The sequence below is a fragment of the Micromys minutus genome (genome assembly GCF_963924665.1).
Source record: "Micromys minutus genome assembly, chromosome: 1".
Classification (NCBI taxonomy): Eukaryota; Metazoa; Chordata; class Mammalia; order Rodentia; family Muridae; genus Micromys; species Micromys minutus.
The window spans coordinates 60,738,113-60,761,960 of NC_137969.1; the positions used below are offsets into that span (position 1 = coordinate 60,738,113).

The 23,848-nt window shown below is 47.6% G+C and overlaps 1 protein-coding gene across 1 annotated transcript in view; it reads right to left on the bottom strand.

Annotated features, from left to right (window-relative positions):
• Positions 1-23,848, bottom strand: part of SUSD4 (sushi domain containing 4) — a 123,650-nt gene that overhangs the window by 14,831 nt on the left and 84,971 nt on the right. The window contains exons 4-5 of the mRNA XM_080915110.1: positions 18,735-18,908; positions 14,153-14,341 (exon numbers count right to left, since the gene is read on the bottom strand). Of these exons, the coding sequence (XP_080771236.1) occupies positions 14,153-14,341; positions 18,735-18,908 (363 nt within the window). The remainder of the gene's footprint in view (positions 1-14,152; positions 14,342-18,734; positions 18,909-23,848) is intronic.

Genomic DNA, 23,848 nt, shown 5'->3' on the forward strand with positions numbered 1-23,848 from the left:
GGAGTTCAGCCCTGCCCTGACAGTACAGATTGAACTCCAGTACTGGGAACTTGGGGCTACAGTCTTCTAGAGATCTGGGAGTGTAGCTAGAATATACAGCCATGCCTAAAGGAAGAACGGCTTTCTTGCAAAATGTGATAGAAATTACTCCCGAGAAGAGGGGCAATGGATTGACCTGTTATACCTGGGACTACTGAGAGGCAGTGGAGAAAGTCTTACAGTACTGTGGACCTCAGGGATCTGCTTAAATCAGCTACTCAGGGAACCTCTAAGGAGATGGCCTTTAGGCTGAAATCCAGAGCCAATCTGCCTCTAATGGGATCTCAGACCAGAACCTCAGCTGCAGCTGTTTGCTAAGAGTTTACAACAAAATACTTAGGAAATTTGACTTGACCTTGTTGCAGCATCCATGGGCAGTTTTAACTTCTATTTAAATGGAATCCAATCACAGTTGAATCTAATAATGAAAGATGGGTCCTGTGTTACAGCTTTCCTCTCCTTCTCTTTCAAGAATCCCATGTCCACTACGGATTATGTAAGTGTGGGTCTGTAATGTACTGGGAAATGGCCAGGAAAATACATGGTTCTTTGGCTATAGAGATAAGTGATGGTCTCATCTTAGAGGCATTTATTTTAGTGACACTTCTGTGGGTGTTTATCAGGTATAAGGGTCCATCATGATGGGGAAGCAGGAGCAGGGAGTTGAGAGCTCAGATTCTCAATGGCAAACACAAAGCAGAGTGGAGCAAACCGGGATGGGGCAAGACTAGAAACACCCAAAGCCCACTCTCAGTGACATACTTCCTCCAGCAAGGCACACATTCTTAAACTCCCCAAATGGCACCACCAACTGAAGACCATGTGTTCAAATATCGGAGCCTATGGAGGGCCCTTTCATTCAAATTACTACAGTATCCATAGCTTTATGAGTCAGAAAGACCAGGGAGAACTCAGCCAAGAAGTGCTGGAGAAGAGAGTGTGCTGGGCAGAAGGGATAGCACTCTGAAGGTAAGTCAGAGGCGCTGAACCAGAGCCTAGATGGAGCCATGTGCAACAGGAGAGGGAGGGTTGCATAGCAACCTGTTAAGGAGATGGATGAACAGTGCATGTGTGGTCAACAGTCCCACAGTACGAAGTTGGGATTCTGACAGGATTGTGAAAGGATGCTGTGAGGAGCAAGCACTGGAACAGCCTTAAGAGCCAGGTCCAGCTTCTCTGTGTATGGCTGGCAGTTGTATAACACAGACCTGTAGAGATATTAGGTCATGGTTGTCATGACCTGTTAAGATGATGGCAGCTTGGACTGTGGTAGTGACAGCCAATGTGCTGGGAAGGAGAGAGGTAAAGTTCTATTTCTACAACAAGGTTTTGGTAAATGGATTTGGGGGTCCCTGGGAGAAGAGACAAGGACAATGGCCAGAATTTAGGCCTGGGCTAATAGTGTGACCATTCACACATTAGGTAGTTTCTTTGTGGAAGTGAGCTCAGCTTTGTTATGATTAGGATGGAGCTGCCAATGAGTGTTAATCAGGCATCTGGAGAAAGGTTTGGGATACATTAAGACCTCAGCAGTCATAAAAAGATAATGTTTCTGACCATGGGTCTGCATGGACTCATACACAAGAAAGTAGAGAAAGGGTCCTAGCTTCAAATGCAGAGATATCAGGGGGGATAAAAGGATAAGAAGAGTTTTCTCACTTGTTCCACAGAAAGAGGATTATGAGGAAAAGTGAGTGTTCCCTATGAGCTGTGAAGGGAGAGTGTGACCATGGGTTAGAAAGAGAAGCGTGGCCATTGGCTAGAAAGAGAAGCATGGCCAAGGTTTAAAAAGAGAAGCATGGCCAAGGGTTAGAAAGAGAAGTGTGTCCAAGGGTTAGGTAGAGAAGTGTGGCCATGGGTTTGGCTAAATGGACAGCACCTTGAGAATTGGTGGTAGAACTGAATTCATTTGGAGAGAGCGAAGTTAATGGTGTGGGATAGGGGATAGGTAGCCTTCGGCAGATAGGCAGTGAAGGGGTGGTTGGAGGGTCAAATAGGAAGATCCCATTGGACTTCTGGACCTAGTTTGTGGTTGGAGTATTTGGTGGGAGTAGACCAGCATGGTGGACAGCTGGCAATGAAGATAGAGGGACTGGAGGAGGATGGTTATGAAGAGGTGAGAAGGGATGTATCTCTCATGAGCAGGGGCACTTGCTTTGGAGGCAGAACTGGATGTAGGCACAGGTCCAGCAGCTCCAAGGTCAGGGCAGTAGAGAGCTGAACAGACTGCTCTGTAAAGGCTCCTAGTTTCTGAGTGAAGTCTGAAGATAGTGCATTATTTATCATAGTCCTTGAACCATTTATATATTTCAATCCATGCAAAAGAGGACGATAAACTTTCAAGCAGCCTAGGCTCCTCATGAATATTCACAGAAGCAGGAGGGGTGTAAGTGCAGAACATCATAACCTCTACTCTCCAGTGTTTTAAATTTTTTTCCAGGCCATGAGCTTAGATGCGTTCACCTATCATTTCTCTCTCACTTGTTCTAAAGGTTCACACAGTCCACATTCTCTTCATGCAGGAAAGAGCTTAGATCATGAAGCTGCATCTACCACACATGGTAAGTGGAGGAGGCTGCTTGCTGCTCATCACCAGCCACCCTGCTCTCTTATTTCTGAGTATTCCTCTGGCCTACGTTGCCCATGGCTCTGAGTCTGTTTAGGGTCTAGTCAAGGGGCTGTGACTATGAGAAGTAACACACAGCAACTGGTACCGTGAGTCCAGGCTAGGCCCATGAGTCTTTTCCATATTTTCTAGAATAGGAGTGATCTCCCAGTGGGATCTGAAGCTAAGACTCAAGATGCTGACCTTGTGAGGAGAGGCAGCACTGACTGACCAACACTCACTCTACACCATGGTACCAATGACTGTTTTGTTTGCACCACAACCCAGCCTTAGGAACTTTCTCACAGCACTGCTTTACCTTACCCTTGACATGAGGCACAAGAAACAGACATGAACCCTGCTATGTGAAGTAGCACGTTGCACCTTCTTAATGAGTTCACTGCTGTTACTGCAACCAGCATGTGCTCTTGCTGCTCTATCTGAACCATGGCTTCATGCTTTAAGCCAGTGGTTTCCTCAGCCCAGACTGCATATTAGAATCACTCAGGGAACTCTGCCTAATTGGTCAGGGATGGGTCTTGGCCTTGGCTACCTCTTAAGAGTTCCCTGAGTAATTCAAATGGGCAATCCAAGTTAAGATGCCCTGCTCTGTGAAGTTTTAGTAGAGAGTTTGGGAAAACAGATCTCCCTCCACTCACAAACTGCTGGATGCAGGCTTAGCGCCTTCAGCAGAGCTGGTATGTAAAGTACATTGCCATAGAATCTGGTCTGGTCTTGACCTCTCACTAGGCTCTTACTACGAGGAACTGGAGCCCACAGAGGAGCAGGCAGCTTTGGATGAGCTAGAAGTCAAAGTGCAGACTCCAGCTATGCCCTAACTTACTGAGTTTTGTGTTAAAGAAATGCCCTAGTGAGACACACTCACAATGAAGTTACCGAGGCCAAGGAGACATTGCAGATGAGCCTAGGGGTAAGAAGCAAAGAAGTTGGTTCTTAGGGCGTAATCTGACCTTGAAGAGCAAGGCATGGTGTGAGAAGATCCATGATTCTCTGTGTTGACATCACCTTCTGGCAGTCCACTGTATCATCTCTTTAGTTCTGGTAGGGGCTATGGTTTCAGGTAGATATCTACAAAATCAATCAACTTCTGCCCCGCAGGAGATCTACAGGCCTGTAGTAGTTAAAACTGTCATGTGGCAGCCGTCCTCACTCCAACTCAAGTTTAGGTAATGAAGCCAGGAAGCTTTATAGACCCCCCGCATGCCAAAGTCATAGCTGTTTCCAAGGCGACATCGGAAAACTTTGCTTTTAGCTCAGAGGAAATCAATAAACGTTATACAGCACATTGCATTTTCCATGTTTGTTGTAACAACACAGAACGCCAATAAATGTGTCCACCCAAGTAAGCAAACGGTCATGTGCTGGGCTCTGCTTATTTCCGGGCTGGGTAGAAAATAGTGTTCACCTGTTCTGAGATATGCTGACAGATGATGTTCAAGATCGGTATAACCCAGTCGTCCCAAGGGAGGAGCTGTGATCTGCTCTCTAGCTCAGAGACGCTGCAATGGGGTGTTCCTGAAGAAATACAGCATGTATCTGTTGACAGCTGTTAGACTTCAGTGTAAAAACAAAAATGAGGCTTCACATAAGCGATGTGCCATGTGCCTGATATCACGGTCACACAGAAGCCATGGAGGAGAGCACACAGGTTGAGAAGCTGGTGTGAACCTGTGATTTACTGATAGTCTTTGCAGCAGGGAAAGATGGGCTGGAATCAGAAGCTAATGTGTTTCTGTGCTCCAAGGATGTGACTATTCCCTGGAATGACAGGAGCCTCACCTTACACTGAGAGCAGTCTCAGCCACCACCAGGTGAGAACACACCGTGGTGTTCTGAAGTCTGTGTTCCCTTTTCAACATAACCTGCGACAGTTGGAGCTCCCGACGGCAATCACAACCTCTTTATTTCTTTAAGAGAAATCAGGGCTCCAAGATGAAAGGGAGGCATGTGCTCTGCAAGGTAGACCAGAAAGCTCTCATGTAAGAGAGCTCTTGCCACTTGCCATCTCCTCCCCCCTCCCCCTCCCCCCCATCTCTGAAGCTCATGAAGGCCTGTACCACCAGAGACCGTGCAAGGTTCAAGGTGGCTAGGGTATCCTGGTGTTTCTCAAACTTTCCCTCCATAGGCTAGACCACGATGGCACACAGATAAATCAGCGTGGGATTTTCTAAATCTCAAGATTTTGTCCAGACTCATTGTACAGCCAAGACACACGGAGTCTCTGTCTCGTTCTATCTCCGTCTCCCCCCTTCCCTTCTCTTCTCTCTGGATTTCCCTTAATTACAATAGAAATTTTGCTTAAACGCACAGAACAGTGAGCATTTTAATAGCTCAGTGTTACAAGGTTTCAGACAAGACCCCAATAGCTAAGTGTCATTGGTTGTTTCATTATTAAGTGCAGTTTCTCAAATTAAAGAAAAAGAAAACAGAAATAGTGTCAAGATCAAGTATTACAACTGTATAACTAAATTAAATCTAGCACCTTTAAAATAAATACTAATAGCCCCTTTAAAAGTGTGAACGCATCAACAGGTGAAATATTGCCCACCAGTACAGAGCAATTAACAGCAGCATCTGAACACCCAGACGCCGAATCTTGTAAACACACAGCTACATGCACAGTTAGCATATGTTTGGTTTAGTCCCTTACACCCAGGGTTGAAAAGGGAGCTGGCTGAGCTTCTTAGGTTTCCAAATCTAAGAAGCTACCACAAGCTTTAGGCTGTAGGTGAGATGGACATCAGTCTGTTTGAGTCAGACACACTGGTACCATTTCCAGTCCAGACCATTGGCGGCCATGGAAACAGACGGGTACAGGCTTAGAATGCAACTCTGACTCAACTGCAGCAATTTTCATGTGCAGTGCCAGAGGCAGGTAAGAAATGGGAGCTTGAGTTCCCCACGGCAGACGCTGGACACTGGCTTTGCAGGGTAATCTAGGGCAACCCGGTCTAGTGAAAATGTACTGTCTGTTTTATTTCACACTTGCTTATTTGTGTGTGGAGGGCAGAGAACAACCCTAGAGAGTCAGAGTTTTCCTTCAACCATGTGAGTTCCAGGAATTAAACTCAGCTCACCTGGCTTGGCAGCAAGCACCTTTACCCATGGGACATGGTGCTGCCCCCTGTGTTACTCCTAACGCTGTGGCAGACAGGCTGGAAAGCAGGAGAGTTCCTCTTACTATGTCAGGCAATAACTTTACTCTGCCCTGGTGTAGTTCTATGGCCACCCTCTGGGCTACTGTGCTTACCCCCATCCTTAGGATGAACCTCAAGTCTTACTTTTAACAGGAGCAGCCAAACAAAGGCTCTGCAGGCAGCAACTGATGTTAAGACAAGCATCCCTGCCAGATGCTTTTCTAAGAACCCCTTAGCCTTTGTCAGCTGCCAGGATCAAATATCATCTCCTACCAGGAGGCTCCACCTTCTGGTTTCACCTTTTCTGGGGCCCACAAGGCCCTCAGCAATTTGCACCTCAGTCTCTCAGGTTGAGCCTTGAGCTTTTGTGTCATTATTTTTTTTCTTAATAAAAAAATGGGAGATTTCTTATTCCAATCTTATAGAAAGCCCTAGCAGATGAGATGGCACCCAGAGGCTGCTGCTGGTCCTGTGTGAGCATGTGTACATGTGGATGTGGTCGCAGGTTTCACAGAGAAAATGGCTACACCTCAGCCTGTGGGCAGTGTTCTTAAGACTCATGATAGGATTAAGTGTTTTCCCCGTATGTCTTGCAAGAAAAGGAACATGCTATTCTGTGAAAAGCATTGTCATGGCATATTGAGAAGAAGGATGGAGATTGGGCGATTGCTTTGTCTATGAACAAGGATGGGAAGCAGAGGGAGCCAGTCCAGTGCCCGGTGCACTGATGCGCATAGCCCACACAGCCGGGGGCACTGAGAGGTGGAGTCTCGGGTGTACTGGCTGGTCAGTCTAGCCTTCTCTGTGATCTGGATGCTGCCAAAAGGTGCTGCCTCACAAGGCAAGGTGCACAGGGGCCTGTGGGCTGCTCTACCACCTCCTGGAACAGACAGAGGGCCAGTGTTTGTGGTGGTTCATGAGGGGTAGTGGGGCAGGGGTGGGAGCTGGTGGAGAGAAGGAAAAGAAAAACAAGGAGAATGACCGCAGACCATTCCACCAGGCTGGTGCGGCCCCAGAGTCACGCGGGGGATTTATGACTTTCTGTGCTGTACCCGACTGCAAAAGGTTTTATGACTATGAAGTACAAGCCGAGCTACTTCCCAGAGAGGAAAGGAGGAAATAAATTCCGCTCAGAGCAGGGCCGGAGGAGATCCCAGGGTTTAAGGGCAAAGGCGGAGACATTCCCAATTCTAGTGGCCAGCTATGGAGTCGCCGCCCCTCAAAGCACTGGCCATTGCTGTCCCACCTCACAAATCTCTGCGCTTCTTCAAGGAAGCTGATGCTTAAGTCTCCCAAAACAAAGGCTCGCTCATCTGCGAGGCAGTGTGAAGAACTGCAGGCTACAGCAGGGACGTGTCTGGTGAGGACTCTGAGCCCAGTGAAGGAACCATTTCTTGCATCTGCCCCAAACAGGTAGGACAAGTGGCCTGCCAGGTAAGACTGGATGGGCTGGGTCTGTGGGGAGGCAGACTCTGGCCTGGTAGAGAGGGTGATTTTCCTTTGGGGGGTCTCTCTGTGGAAGAAGCAACACCTGTCCTGTTCCCTTGGCCTCTGTTGAAATTTCTCTCCTAAACAAAGGTTAAAAGGAAGAACCATTTCACTGTCAAAGTTCAGAAGAGATGAACGTGGATGGACATGTTTCCAACAGAGTAAAGGAAGGAAAGGATCAAGGCAGGCCCTGCCAAGGCGCTAAACCCAGTGAATAGTAAGCCCTGGGGGAGGGGAGGGAGAGGCTTGAGCCTATTGTGAGGTGGGATACTAACGAGAGATAAGGCTACAAATAAATGTGCCTTGCCTGTGCATCATGCATGCAGTACCCAGGGAGGCCAGAAGAGGGCATCAGATGTCCCGGAACTGGAGTTACAGAGGGTTATGAGCTGCTAGGAATGGAACCCAGGCCTTTTGGAGAACAGTCAACCACTGAGCCCTCTCTCCTCTCTAAAATTGTGTGTGTGTGTTTTTAAGTGAAAAAATGTCAGTGTTTTTAATTCAGTGTAGCAGAAAAATGGCAGGTGAAGGAGGAGGAGGGGAAAGAGGAGGAAGGAAAAGAGGAGGAAGGAAAAGAGGAGGAGGGGGAAAGGTGGTGGTAGAGGAAGAGGAGGGGAAGGAGGAGGAGGAAGGGTATGTCCTGGTGGAGGAGCAGGGTGATTGTTCTCAATGTTAGGACAAAGTTTCTTTGGAGCACAAGCATCTATGACTGGGGAGGTGGAAGTCATCACTGGCAAAAACTTAAGAAAGAAAGAAAGAGAGAGAGAGAGAGAGAGAGAGAGAGAGAGAGAGAGAGAGAGAGAGAGAGAGAGAGAGAGAGAGAGAATCTCCGGCACGGCCACAGTGCCGGGCACAGGTGTGGCACACAGGCAGCTTTCACTGCCCTCACGTGTGGCAGCACATAAAACCAGCATTAAGATAATTTACTGTTGCTTATGAGCAACAGTAACAGGATTGCTTGCTAAGACAAGACCTCCTCTGGGGTCACTGGCAAGGTGGCTGTCAGGCAGACAATGCTGTGGCAGGCATTTCACTGTGAGGGCACAAAGGGCCCAAAGGGGGCCAGAACCACTAGCACCATGTCCAAACCAGAGCACCAGAGTCTGTGCTCACACTTGACCTCTGAGTATTTCAAGAGCCAGTCTCTGTGGTGGAGCAATCCCTGTGGTGAAAATCCCTTTGTTTTTGAGAATAAGATCCCTAAACCCTACAACCTTGCCCAGTGTAAGCTGGGCTCCTGTCAGAGATTATGTATTAGCCACCCCCTCTGTGCTGACACAAAGCTGCAATCTCGGCTCTGGAGGCAGAGGCAGGGGGATTGCTGCAAGTCTGGGGCCAGCATCAGCTACATACCAGCTTCTAGACCAACCGTGTTTACACAAAAAGACAAACCAAATCAACACACAAGGAGACATGACCACAAATCTTCTTTCCAAACACACTATGGGAATACACTATAGGAACACACTATGTGAAAAATGTCAAACAGAGTTGGCTGGAGCAGGAACAGCCAGGGACAAAGCTACACGGGAACCTCTTTTGCAAGAGGCTCAATGGGTCTCAGAGCCGTATGAGAGGACAGTAATCCCAAACCACCTACTCATGTTTTACCTGACCCCTCTCCCAGGTGATGTGGTGGAGGAGGGGAGAACTTGGGGCCTCCTGCACTTTCTGTGGAGAGAGGCCCCACCACTACATTGGAGAAAGAGAGAAAAAAAGGCAGCAACTGCTCTTTTCCTCACTTTCTGCTGATTCAATTTTATATTGCATCCAGCTGCTGCCGGGATGGCGGGTGAGTCTGCAGGGAGCCTCAAGGGCCAGGAGAGGCTAATGGAGTGGTGCCCCGGCCAGCTGGTCTACTCAGAGGGTGGGACTCTGAGGGGGAGGGGCTGGGTGGCCCCTTGGTTGCTGCTATTATCACTACAGCTGAGGTGACCAAGACTTGAATTCTAATAAGCAGAGCCCCTAGTGTTCGGTAGAGCTCTGCGTTGACACCGAGGCTTTACCTGAGGGGGCGGGGGAGAAAGAAAAGTAACTCCCACCATGCCCACCACTGTACGGAGGTACGCAGGGCATCTTGGGGACAATCATATGCCACATCCACTGCACCCTGCACACACACGAGAAAGCTTTTGCAAACCAAAACTCCACACTACAGTGAACAGTGACGGGTAAGGAGCAAGTCACACAATGGCCGTCCCTCCAAGGAAGACAATGGGAAGTTCGGGAAAAGAGTGCCATCTTGGGGCAGGGCTGCTACTGAATCTCTTCCTTGTAGGTGGCACCCAAGGCCAGGGGACATCATCCAGCCTGTTTCCTTTCTATAAAAAGACTCATTACTTGGACCTGGCTCGAGGGGCCGAATAAAGTTGACAAACGGCACATCTGTCTCTCAGATGACCCTCCAGAAGCAGACAGGATGAATGGTTGCTCTTAATGGGACAAGGTTGACTGTGTGACTGAGGTGGTTGGCCTACCCAACTGGAATCACATGCCCCAAATCAAAGACCCCCACCAACACCTCTCCGAGGCAGCCTCCCAGGCCAGTTGCCTCTTATACCTGAATGTGTTTTTGACATGGTAACAAAGAAAGAACACCACAAAAAAAAAAAAAAAAAAAAAAAAAAAAAAAAAAAAAATCCTCCACATCCAAGCTGGCTTTGAGGTTTGATCTCAAATTGGAACCTTTCAAGTTTTTTCACATTTGGCCAAATATGGCTTTCTGGTTTCTTATTTTTCCTCCTTTTCTTATGAAAGAATGCCGATCTAAAAGACCCCAGGGAACTAGTGGGTTCTGAGGAACCCACACTGCAGCCTGCTCTGTGACTGGATCTGTCACTGAGTACATCTTTCCATCTTACTCTGTGAGCTGGGCCATGGTCAGGCATGGGAGATCGGAAGTGACTCGGAAGCAGAGAGTCTGATTTAAGAGCTGCAGGAGAGAAATCATCCAGCAATGTAGGTGCACAGTGAAAGTGGCCCCATGGGAGGGCTGCTCAGAAGGAAACAGGGCAGCAAAGATAAAATGTAGACTTAGAAAGTGTTAATTCAATACCGGAGGGGAGTGTGTGCTAGCCAGGAGGAAGTTTGGAAGTGCCCAGCCACAGGGCTAATCAAGGCATATCAAAATATAAGGGTGTGTGTGTGTGTGTGTGTGTGTGTGTGTGTCTTTTTATTTGATAATCCAGAGAATACTGGCAGGTAGCACGAAGTGTCGTCTCCTGCCGGGGGTTCAGAGCAGATTAACAATTTACAGCTACAAATATGGTGGCAGGCTTCTTAAGTCCACAGGAACCTTAAGCCACAGACTCTGAATTCCAGATTTATACTTCAGTCGCCTCTTCTTTTGACCCTTTCTCTTGCCTGTACCTCATTTGAGAAAAGTCGCCAGGAATTTCTCTACCTAGACATGCCTAACACACATGCTACTTCCTGGCCATTTGAAAGCCTGGATGTTAAGAGAATGTTCTAGACACTAACCAGTTGATGAGGTCTCATCCTCCTGAAGAGAAAGACCCTTACTGTGAAAGCACACACAGCAGTCCCCCACAGTCCCAGCCTCACTGTGCTCCCGAGATTCTAGCCAGTTTTTAATCTCCTTTTCCTGAACTGTGCGCCCACCTGCTTCCTTCTAACACTTAGAGCATGTGTCGTTGACTACAAGTAGAGTCGACCTGCTACCTGGGTAGTTCGCTTGTCTGATGCCTCGCACTCTTTCTCACACTCACATCCTACAAGCCCTTGGGTGAGCACCCTACACACCACACACACACACACACACACACACACACACACCACGAAGGCATTCACAAAGCCTGAGGCACTCTGTGGAGTTCCAGAAGGGAATCCTTTCACACAGGAGAGACCCACATTCCCTAAAGCTTAAGTGTAGACAGAAACCACACCTCTGCTCGGGCTCTGAGAAAATAAAGAGCCATATACCACTGGGCAGAAATTTCATTCTGCAATTGTGGTATCTCCTACTCACTCTTCCAGCCCTCCCCATGCAGATTTGTGGCCTTTGGTAAAAGTAGCTGGATATGGACATCGGACTATGGCAATGGTGAAGGTCTCAATGAGTCTGTTAGACTGTCAACTCTACAACTAGCTGAATTATGTCCTTGTTCCCCCTTGGAGTTCCCTGGTGCCCAGCTCAGTACTGCTCTGGACCTCGTGAGTGGTTGGTAGACAGGTAACAGAGCTCTCAGCACTCAGAAACAGGAGATTGCTCGTGCTCACTAACAGAGGTGTCTTATAAAAAAGATTTGGATTCAGCACGAAAGTATGTATGGGGAAGACACAGATGGAGGTTAACAGCCACAGAGGTCAAAAGGCCTGAGAAAGGAAAGAAGAAAGATGCAGCCACATGAAGACAGACAGACAGACGACAGACAGGCCTACAAAAACAGGCCAATGTGTAAGGACCATGAGATACTTTCAGGCCCAAACAGATCAATATGTTCTCAGAGCCATTATCCCACGATATGAACATGGAAATACATGTGCCTTCCAGAATGTGCCCACTGCCAGCCAGCTGAGTGTAACAGCACAGAGTTTCAACAACCTTGGTCCTTGGGACGCCTAATGGCCCTGCCAGGACCTTTGCTTCCAGGCCATTAACTCTTCCTGAATACTGACCTTGACAACAGGATCACTTACACCTGTCATTCAAATGGTGGCTCTTCAACCACTTGGGAGAAGTGGTCTGCACATGTCCTGCCAGCCACCGGGGTGTCACGGCCTCGGGCTGTCAAAGGGACCAATGCTCTCTGCTGCCTTGCTGACACCGGCTCCACTGTAGCCAGGGAGAGCCAGCACTGCTGGGAGGAATGCTGACAGCACCAATGAACCTCTCTCCCCTCTGGCGTACCTCTAGGGGGACAACTGGACTAGAATGATGGAGCCATTGCAATGCAACAATTATTTAAAATTCCCTTCTTTACTTCAAAAACAACGATAACAGTTCCCGTCCGACTGTAAGGCAGTTCCTACACGTTAACTAGGCAAGGCCAATGGTTCTGAAGTGACCGAGGTCTACACTTGAGTCCCAGCTCCATCTTGGACTCCACTGCACCCGACACTGAGCCTTCAGAAGCCTGGGTTTGCTCACCAATGAGATGGAGTTGAGAAGACAGTGGGGCGGGGAAGGCATCGAGTGGCCTTCCTGGTACAGGTGGTTCTCGGCTCCTTCCATGGCCAGAGCTGAGGCTGGCAACACCCAGCGCCTGTGTTAGCAATGGGGCCAGTTTTCAGCCAGAAGCTGCTCCCAGCTCCGTTTATAACTTGAGCTTGCTGCCTCTTGAAGTCAGATTTTGTTTTAGGTCTATCCATATCATACTCTCTCTGCCCCGTAAGAGGTTGCTTTCCAAGTTTCCCAGGGAAGCTACAGATTCTGACTACTTGAAACGCAGTTAAGGCAAATTTGAAAAGATCCTAATACAGGCATTTAAATTTGACAAAAATCATAACAATGATATCTTCAAACTACCATCTGGGTGTGTGAATATGGAAAATCCTTCAGGAGCTAGGATGCTGGACTTTTAGTGAGTGTCTGCACTTGCCATGGCCCTCCTACATTATGCAGACAACGAAGAAGTCACAACACTGAAAAGGGGTGACCTTGTCTCTGGAGACTACACTAGCCAGTTTTAGCAAACAGAAGGACAAAACAGTGAATTCTACTAGAATCTCAGATGAAGAACACACACACACACATGCACAGAGTTCCTAATGTATGCTCCTATTGAAAGCTTCTTTGTTATAAGCATTTCAAATGTACCAGGTGTCTCAACTTTAACTTTCTATCTTGGCCTTTGTCCCCTATAAAATCTGGGCCCCATGAGAGACAGGGATGTGTGGGGACTTTAAGGCATATCCTGACTCGCAGAATGAATGGCATGGGGGCAGCCATCCCTTCCTTCTCCCCTCCCACTTCTTCAACTCTTGTCCAAGGAGGCTGCATGGCTCTGGCCAACCTTTCTCCATGTTGGCCTTTTCTTTAGAAATAAAAGCCTTCTCCCACTGCTCTGAGAACCTTCTGCTGACCCCACTTCTCACAGCACCTTTTCAACCCCACTTCTCCTGTAGGAAGCAGCAGAGAAGCAGCGAGCCTACGTTGCTACAAACTTGGAGGGACTGATTTGCTTTGGCATGGTACTGGTTTGGGGAGGGTTGGGTTTTGGACAGGTTTGAAGAAGGCTATGGAATAGATGTTTTCTCCTCCCCACTACCCCCACCATTTCCACCCATTTACTTGGTTGTTAAGGAAGAGGCACATCAGGGCTGAGGCCGGGCGTTAGACCTCAGGGATGGAGGATATTGGGAACCCCAAGATGCTGCCTTGATTCTGGAAATGGGAGCCCTGCCACTCCACTCCCAAACCCAGCCAGCACAGACCCCCCAATTAGTGGTCTTTATCAGCACACATTCTATACCCATTCAGATTTCATAGAGACAGGGAAGAGACAACTCTAATTTTCAGGTTTCCAATAGTGTCTTACAGCCAAACATTTCCCTGGAAGCACATGGGAAAATGAAAGAATACAGCAATAAACCCAGGGGTGAGGTGGATGATGTCACCAAGTCTGTTACCGTTTGGTACAGAGAAAATTAATTTCTGAAGGCACTTCATTTAACTTTGCAATACTCTACAGACTGACAATTGATTCTTCCAGCTTTTTCTTTTATGCACCTTCCTCCCCTAAAATCTAACAATGGCAACAGGTGGGTGGGGGGAGGGGGACACATTCAACGTGTAAGTATAGCTCCATGTCAGATGGGTGATCTGGGCTTAAGCAAGCAAAAATCCCTACTGGCCACCATCAGACACCTCCTGCCCGTCCAAAAGACTTATATGTGTTACCTTCCAGAGCAAGGCACCGGGGTGGGCTGGACGACCAGATAAGGTTGTGTAAGCACTCAAGGTACTCAGAACCCTCGAGTTTAAATCCAGGGAAGCAGCGGTAAGCGATCACAGTTCCCACAGGGAAGGAGGTCTGGAACTCGGAGATGTTCACGTAGCCATTGGAAGAGGCTAGAGGTCTTAGGCAGCCTGTGAGAGCAAAAAGAAAAGGTTTCACTGGGCCACCTTTGTGTACGCGAACAGCCAATGACACAAAGGAACTCTTTGGGAGTGTCCCTTAGCAACAAAAGGACATTGCGGATTTGGGCTGCACATATACAAATGTTTGCTGGTGTATCTGAGATGGTACCATGGAAGTCAGATAGAAGGTTAGGAGGGAAGGAGGGAGTAAGTGGGGTATGGTTCAGGGCATCCTTAGCCAGGTGAACCTGTTCCAAATGGACCATTAACATCACGGGGGGGGGGGGACTTTCACAACCTAGTGGTGCCCAGGGCCCATGCCCAGGAGGAGAGCCTGGTGTCACTGTGTGTTTATGACATTCCTCATGTCATTTAAGATGACAAGAGGGCTAAGGAACACTGAGGCACCCTAGGAGAGAACAGACACCCCAATGGCTAGGTATCAGGGACTTGGGCAGCCTATGTTTTAAAGTTTTTTAAACTTAAGTCATGCAACAGAATCCTGCTGTGCTGGTACTACTGGACTTCTGAGAACCTGGTTTGAAGTGAAATCGAGAATGCTGGTTTTCACACTTGAGAATGCCTCAGAGGTCCTGAGAGACGCAGACCCCCCAGGTCACGTGGCAGGGCTTCTGTCTCAGCAGGTCTTAGTGCAGCCTGAGGATTTGCTAAGGTCCAGGCGGGAGGGAGGCCCTCTGGGGAGCAGACTAGCAGTGGCTCTGTGCTCCAAAAGAATCATGCTGGGTGCCATCAGAGAAGTGGGACACCACACCCTGCATCCTTCTCCTAAATCACTGACTGCCTCAGGCTCCTGAAGCCTGCGCTGTTCCTAATGGCACAGAATTCTGCCGTGTGCACCTTTCCCACTGCCATGGGATTGTGGCGAGTCTAGCCATGTCACTGGAGTGCTGTGACATCACAGGGTGGTAGGATATCCTTCCGGGGGCCAGGCATGTGTATGCAGAGAAAGCATATAATGAAAAGACCGGCTTTCCCTTCTAATGCCAAACACAGAGTCTATGTCCCATGCATGATGGGAGATGACCAAGCCCTCCTCCAGAGCTGGCTTTGTCATATACTGTCTTGAGGTGTTCTCTCAGCGAGGTGCTGTGATACCTGTGCGCCAGGGTGAGGAGAGACAAGAGAGGCACCGGGAGTGCAGACCTTAGGGACAAACACAGTCGCTCACACTTGTGATCATATGATTCCTACCAGGCTGCTGTGCCTTAGGAACTAAGAGCTACAGTCTGAGTGGGTCCCAACACAGAAACTGTCAGGAGGTTTCTAGACACCCCCAAAGGTGGGAAAACGTTGTGTGTTTTTATCCTGTCTCATGGTATTTGATTGTTTTTCTCAATCCCTGTCCCCTCAGAGTGTGTGTGTGTGTGTGTGTGTGTGTGTGTGTGTCTGTCTGTCTGTCTGTTTGTCTGTCTGTCCATGTGGGGAGGCTTCAGAACAATGCCAGGTATCTTTTTCTATTGCTATCTCTCTATGAGATGGAATCTCTCACCATACCAGGGGATCTCTGTCTTGGCTTGGCTGGCTGGCCTAGCGACTCCCTGTCTCTGTAACCCCGGCAGTGGAAAGTAAACAGATACTTGCCACACGCCACGTCCAGCTTCTGTGGAGATCCACCTCAGATCCTCAGCACCTCCTATAGGCACTTTACCAACTGAGCCATCTCCTGAGTCCCCCCCCCCCCACCCCAGACAGCTTTTACTTTTCCTGACCTAAAAACTGGTAATAGCTGCATCAAAGGTGACGTGTGAGGGGTCAGAGTGGGGAGTGGAAAGGGCGGAATGTGATCAGTAGCTGAGAAACAGCAGGTAAGTCCATTAACAGGAACAAAGGAAGGAATGGGATGCTCGCACAGTTCAGGTGGCAGACACAGTGTTGGCCCAGCATTCCCTCCCACGGCAGGGGTCCTGCTCTAGGCTACTCAGAGATGATGGTCCTTCCCAAATCACAAACGATTCTGCCTCATGGCGAGTAGGACACGCAGACACTTTCCCAAAACCTAAAGTACCAGCCAGGAAAAGAAAAAAAAGAGGCTTCTGTGCAGCCTGCCCTCCACTCCTCCGGAGGAGATGGCAGGAGCTATAATTCCTGCAGCTAATCAGTGCTGAGAGGGAAAGATATGCTCACCCTTGGCTGGAGACAGCCCGTCCTAAATATAACAGTGGGAAACAGACTTCAACTCAATAGTTCAATGGGATTTCCATTTGCACTTCTAGATCATAGAGAGACAGACGCCTACTCGAGCTTTAGCCTCTGGATCTAGAGGCGCAAATAAAAGTTCTAGAATGAAATGTCACTCTAGGTGCCAGAATTACAATCCACCAGGGGGCTCGGAGAGGTGACATGCTGTCTGCGGCAACTCAGAAGCTTCCTTTCTTGTCTTGTGCCATCTGGGTGGTCAGAAGAAAGCTGATGCAGGAACGGCTGGCAGGATTCTGACCCCAACAGGGATAACGCATAGGGTGGGCTGGGACCAAAGCACAGACTGGGCACCTACTGTGTGAGATGGTGGGGCTCTGAGGAGGAGTGATGCTGGGTTGGGCTCGTGACATTGTTTGGAGCCTTACGTCTCTCATGAGTAACCAGGTGCAGGCTTGGTAGGGCAGGCCTATAATCCCAGCTACTTGGGAAACTGAGGCACCAGGATCACAAGTTCAAAGCCCATCTGGGTTATGGAGTGAGTTCAGGGATAGCTTGGGCAATTAGCTGAGACCTTCTTTCAAAATTAAGAGTTTTAGAAGAGATAGGAGCACAGCTCAGAAGCAGGGTACTGACCCAGCATGTGTGAAGCTCTGGGTTCAAATCCTGGTAATATAAAAAAAAAAAAAAAAAAAAAAAAAAAAGAAAGAAAGAAAGAAAAGAAAAAAGAAAAAAGAAGGAAAGAAAGAAAAAGAATAGCCACCCGGCTCTCTTGCTGTTGATGTTGACCTGCTCTTGAGCAGAGTTTGAGAATGGGAGAGCAATCCAGACTGAGCCAGAGGAGTAACAGCAAGGCACATATCTGAGATCCTTAAAATAGCATCCCAAGAGGCTACAGGGAAACAGAATTCCTAAGGAAACCCACTGGATTTAAGCAATACAAGGGAGCACTAGAGAGGGTGAGAAGCCACAGAGAAAGGATATAGATTAAACCAACTTCAGGGAGCGGCTGAGGTCTGAAGTGATTTCCTTCACCCATGACGGAGGTCCTGGACTCAATCTGTGGATACTGATGTTTATTAGCATGAGGAGCCCAACCCAGGTGCCAGCTGCTTGTCTTGTAAGCAGTGTGTAAACAGATACATAAAACCCATGTCTCTCTTAGGATAGGCTAGCGACACAGGCCACAGGGCAGGGGCCCTGTGATGGCTGGGCCCCTCTGTTTTCTCAATTCTGAAGCCTTTGTTCCTTCACAGGGTCACAACTCTTAAGCTCTAGTGTGGGAAAACAATTTATTTCTGATGATGGGCACACCAAGCAATATCAGGGCCTGCCAGTTGTGATTTTCAGGCACAAAGTTAACATTCATCTCAACTGAAACATGCCAGAGCTTTCGGAACAAATTCGAACGCCTTCCTTCTCCCTCAAATTATGAATTATGCATTGGCTTCTTTTGGTCCTTTAGACCAAGTCACATGTCAAAAAATAAAATCAGAATTAATGTGAACTCAAGGGCTTATGTTCAGAAACAGGTCCCTCTATTTATGGTGGCTGGGGCAAGTTTTAAAAGTGTGAAGGGATAAACAGTCACTGTGCGATTTGGAAGCATCTGGATGTGATTATTTTTCTGCTTTTCGTGCATTATAAGAAGGATGACATTATGAAGAGGAAACACTCTCTTTAAGATGCTTACCACAGTGTCACTACTACTGAAGCCCCACACCCTATTACTTCCACCATGTATGAGTCATCCCTGTATTCAAAGCCTGTTACAAAGCCTCCTAATTCTTTTTAATTTATTATTGTCAGTGCATGTGTGTCAGTGCATGTGTGTCTGTGTACCTGTGTGTGTGCATGGGCACTTGTGTGCAAGCCAGAGTGCCCGTGGCGGTCAGTTCTCTCTTACATCTATGAGAGCATTCTAGAGCCGGAACTCAGGTTGTCAGGTTTCCCTGTGACCTACTTCGCTAGCCTACTTCTCTTAATTCTTAAGCTACTTTTTTGGTTTTCTAAGGGGAAGGGGTATGATACTAGACATTCTGAAGTATAAGGTCTGTTCTCTCTATACTGGGAAACCTCGTGTATGGTGCTGAGTCACTGTACGGAGAGAAGTCACAGAAGGCATGCAGGACCTAGGTAGGGGTGACTCTGTATTTCTCTGCCGTAATGTCCATTGCTCCATTAGAGGATCATGCACATCTGTTCTTCACAGTGACAGAAGACAACAGCGACTTCCATCTCATACCTTGACAGATGGGCAGGTTAGCCCACGTCCCATCATCACGACATAACGAAACCAGATTGTACAGGTCAGGGTACCGGATCTTGAATCCCTCATGACAACTGATGATTAACTTATCTCCGTGTCTATATGTCTTGTTGTGAATCTCAGCATCTTCAATTTGGGGGATGCGGCAGTCTGTGAAGAAAGACGAACATTACTGTTTGCAATTCAAAATGGCTGACGGTTTTACAGGGAGGCTCTTATTTTCAGCCCTAGTCTCAATCTGTTAACAAACAGATACATGGTACCTCATCTGTCACCGGACTCAGGTAAGAATGACAAGCTCACAGCCTACATCTCAGAACTAACAGGGAGAGGGATCCAGTGTGCAGGGACCATATCACAAAAAGAACTTTATAATTTCTGTTTATGACACTTTGTATCAAATAGTTTGTCTTCTGAATGATTCTCAAAATAGCTGGTTGTCTTTTGGATGGGATTCAACATTGTTTAGCCTGTCTGGCTGGTCGCTGTAGCCACCCAGGCATGGCACAGGACCTGGCCTCGGCCTGTTGCACAAACACGGTGTACAGGACAACATGGATTGTGAACCGCCTCTGCATGCTTTTCAAACCGCCTCTGTGTGCAAGACCAGCACACACTCTTACCAACCTCCTAGGGTTCAGGACAGCTGGCCATACTATGTCCTCACCTGGAGTGGCTGAGCCCAAGTGTAAAGGACAGTGAGGTTAAAGCAGCAGGGAAGACAGGTTGCAAAATGACCAAAACACACCAAAGAATACAAGATAAGTGTCTGCTTCTGACCTTATCCACTTACAATTTACTGTAAAAACCACTGTGCTCCTCATAGCCAAGCTGGGATTCTGCCCATCCTACACCCAAACACCATACACTGAGTCCTCTCTGGGACATAGACTACTATGTGTGTATGGGGGGGGGGCGTGTGTGTGTGTGTGTGTGTGTGTGTGGGCATGTGTGTGTGTGTTTTACTGTTTTTTCTTCATCCCTCATGACAACATCTCTGTTAAATGTTTCTGATTTTGTCCATTTTATTTTACTGTTGGGGTTAGAAACCAGGACACTGAGACTGCTTGGTAAAAGTTCTGTCTCTGGGCTTTACCACCACCCTTGTTAAATGCTCCTGATTTTAGATGCACATAGGTTTATAAGTATGACCCAGAGATGGGTTATACTCCAGCTTTATAAATTATTAATTATTTTTAATTACTTATTTTTGGAAACAAGGCAAAAACCCAAGGGTAGTGTTTTTTTTTCCGGTCAGAACCTTTCTCCAGAAATTCTTCCGTGTGCTAAAGGATATCTGGCTTCTTAGCTAGTCCCCAGAGTCACTGAATGCATGAGATGTCTGCAACAGCATCAATAAGAGCCCCATTCATCAGGAGGCTTAAGTTTGGGCTTGTCAACTCTGAGGCCCTGAGCCTTGGGGGCCCTGCCATAATTTTTATCTTAGCTACTACTAGCTTGAGAGTAAGACCTGAATCACTTACTCTGACCCTGTGACACAGGTCTTATCCGTTGTTTATCCATCCCCAGAGCCACTCATGTTCTTGGCAAACTGCAGGAAGAGGGCTCTGTTTGAAGTTCTAGAAGGAACTCTGGGGTTGCACAGACCACTGAACCCCGCTAGCTGGCTTTGAGTACAACCTGGTTGTCCCCCTGAAGTCTCCCAACAGTCTCAGCCGAAGAGCTGTCTACTGGTTTTTATTCACTGCTCATTGGCCCTTTATCTGGCCGCAGAAAGGGGTGCTCTAACTATTCAAGTTTCACTGATAGTTCCCGAGGCTAAAATAGCTGAATTTCTTCCAAATCAACCTCAGAATAGTCTTAACTGGAGTCACAAGGTAACTGACAACTCTACCCACCGGCACTGCCTTCTCCTTAATGAAAAAAAAAAAAAAAAGGGAATTATATATTTTTTTTCTCAATGGCACTCAGCAGGAACTATTCACAGAGCATAAAAACACATTTATCAGGGCACCTGGCTGTAAAATCTTGGCATAAATATTTCCTGAAATGGTAAGTACATGTCTAAGCAACCATTCCGTGATTGACTTTAACTGTCTTTGAGTCGTCAAGAGTTCACTAGCAACGGCCAGGAGGCGGTCAGTTTGGGGAGTAAAGTCGATGGACAGAGTGTCCACTTGGACGTCACGGACAGGTTGACATCAGCTAGTCAGGGAGAAGCACTCATGCCTTGCTCTTAAGATTGATTTCCTGGCCTGTGGTGAGATTAATGCTTCACACAGGTTGGGTCTGCTGCAGTGTGAGTGCGTGTGTGCATGTGAGTTGTGTGAGTTCATGCTGGCGTGTTTGTGCGCATGTGTACACAGACACTCTGGCCAAAAGGAAGTCTCATGGGGTGACATGGCACTGCTTCTCTGCATGGGAGAGCCACACAGCGAAAGGGCAGTCTGGTTTTGTAGTTCGAGTCTCTCCAAAGTGGAGAGAACAGTTTGGGGTATGTTCTAGGATGAAGGGAAAAGCTAGCCCAGCCCATCGCTGACACACCGTAAACTTCAACAGAAGAAAAGGCCACCCACATCCTCTCTGATGCTTCACGCTCCCCATGCGGCAGTCTACTTCTCCCGGAGGGAAGGGTAAGGTCAGCACAAGATTCAGCCTAGGATAGGTATCTCCGTCAGTGATCTTTGGAGACTGTAAATAACAACCAACCTCATTTCTAGGAAAGGAATCGGGACCTTTATTATCTGAAAAACTTACTCGTGGTCTTCAGTAACACTGAAGTTAGTTTCCTATAGGAATATGGATGCTCCTTGGCTTACAAGCAGAGCCCTACCCAGAGAAGCTTGCTGTAAACTGAAAACATTAAAAGCTGAACAATACGGCTGGGGAGGTGGTTCATGAATGTTGCAAGCAAGCCTATAGACATGAGTTCAAGTCTCAGAACCCAGAATAAGAAAATCTGGGTGTTATAATCCTAGAGGTTGAGATAAGTGGGTTTCTAGGGGTTGAAGGCCGGTAGTCAAGCCTAATAGGTGAGTTCTAGGTCAATGTGAGACCCTGTCTCAAAGAACAAGGTAGACACCATTACTGAAAGATGACACTCCAAATTGTTCTCTAGTCTCCAAATGCCTGTGCACTCACATGTATGTGCACCTTTCCCCCACGTGAGCACATGTGTGTGCAAACACACTCACAGTAGAAAGGTGTTAAGTATACAGATGGCTGTACCCCCAGAGCAGCTACCCAGTAAAGTGTAAAGGCGTTCGACATCTCCCCTCATTATCTTACAGCTGAGCAGAAGATCCGGTTTGCTGCCTCTGACCCGTATGGAAATGAAACTCCACGCCACATATCCCTAACACAGAAAAATGCAAACTTCAAACTGTGAAGTACCGTTTTACCAAGTGAGCATCGCTTTCACGTCACGGTAAAGTCGGAGACCGCTTCTATCACAGTTTCCCACATTATGGATTCACCCATTCGAATAAAAAAACTTACAGAGCCACTTCAAACCTATCATTAGCAAAGACTAGAAGCATCTGTCAATATTTGATTCTGTCACATAGACCGTGGCCAACAGGACTTAGGTGGGCGGGGCACAGCCCGAGGGGTATCAAAGGCTTCCGTTCTGAAAAACCATCTTTCACTAGCTCTTCACAGCCACTGTGCACCAAGACTACTAAACATGGAGACCCGGTGTGATGGGCAGGTGGCAGTACTGAGCAGTTACACTTGGGTACAGATTCATCAAAAAGACCAGTCAGCAGACAGCAGTCTCCAGGGATGGGGCAAGCACAGAAAGAGTCAACTTTATCCCCCCAAGATGTTGGTTATATGGAGAAATTCAAAACCCTTCCCAGGAATGTGCATATTTGATGTATAGATACATATTAACCTTGTAATTCATATTATTATGTTAAAGGCTCTAAATGTCTTGCTGTAAAGACTTTGGCTTCAATTTTGCTGAAACCGGCATTTGCAAGTCTTACTTATCCACTCTGCTGTTCGTTCATCCATTCAGTGACTCCTGAGCCCACTTGAGGGTCCAGCGGTTCCTAGGTGGGGGAGGGGCAGGACAGAGAAGTCCCTGTTCCTGCTTTTATGGCACTCACAAGGAGGAGGCACCTAACAGCAGGATTAAGAGACAAATGAGCTAGAAAACAACAGGCAAATCTCACTGCTGCGATGAGCTCATAATGTGGTGATAAGATAGGGGGTGACTTGGGGACTCATTTTATCCGAGCTGACAGGCAAGAGGCCTCCAAGGAAATGACATTTATTAAGCTGAGACGTGAATGACAGCACCAATCCCATTACAAGTGGATCTGGGAGGTTTCAGGCAGAATAGCTAGGCTAGAACAAGGGCCAGGAAGAAGCGTGGGTTCCTAAAACACACCAGGGAAGAAGGCCTGCGTGTTAGAAACATACGAAAGGGGAAGGGGAGCCAGATCACACTCCACCTGACACATTAGGACAGGGAGTGGGGTTTTATTTTAGTGAACGGGAAGCTATTAGAGCCTAAGCATGTGAAGGGTCTAGATTATGTTTTCAAGAGGTCTGTCACATGTGCAGTAAATGATGATCCTTGGCCAAAAGTATGGTCTTGTCCTCGGGTTGTAGGAGGTAATCACTAAGCTCCTGGAGCCTCTTGCTTGAGTTGAGTACCCTTGCTCACTTGATGGCTTTAGGAATGCTATAGTCTGTGTGATCTGAAACACCAAATATCAGTTTAGCTTCTGGGGGGACTGGAGACCAATGTCAGCCCACAAGAGTCAACTGTGTCTACATGAAAGGACCCTAATAAAACCCTGGACACTAATCTGTGGGTGAGTCTCCCTGGTTGTTGATATATTGTTGAAAACCACTGCTTCAAGAACAGGTATTGTCTGCACAGCTCCACTGGATGCTTGTGGCTGTCACTCCTGGACCCTGTCCTGTGTAACTCTTCCCCTTGGGTGACTTTAACCTGTGCATCCTCACTGTAACACACTTATCCATGAGGGCCATGGTTTTTCTAAGTTACATGGATCTGACTGAATTATTGAATTTGAAAATGGCCTTGGAGAGCCCCAGACTTGTAGACAGTGTATGAGGAGGGTGGCTGTAGAGCCCTGAATTTTGTACCACTG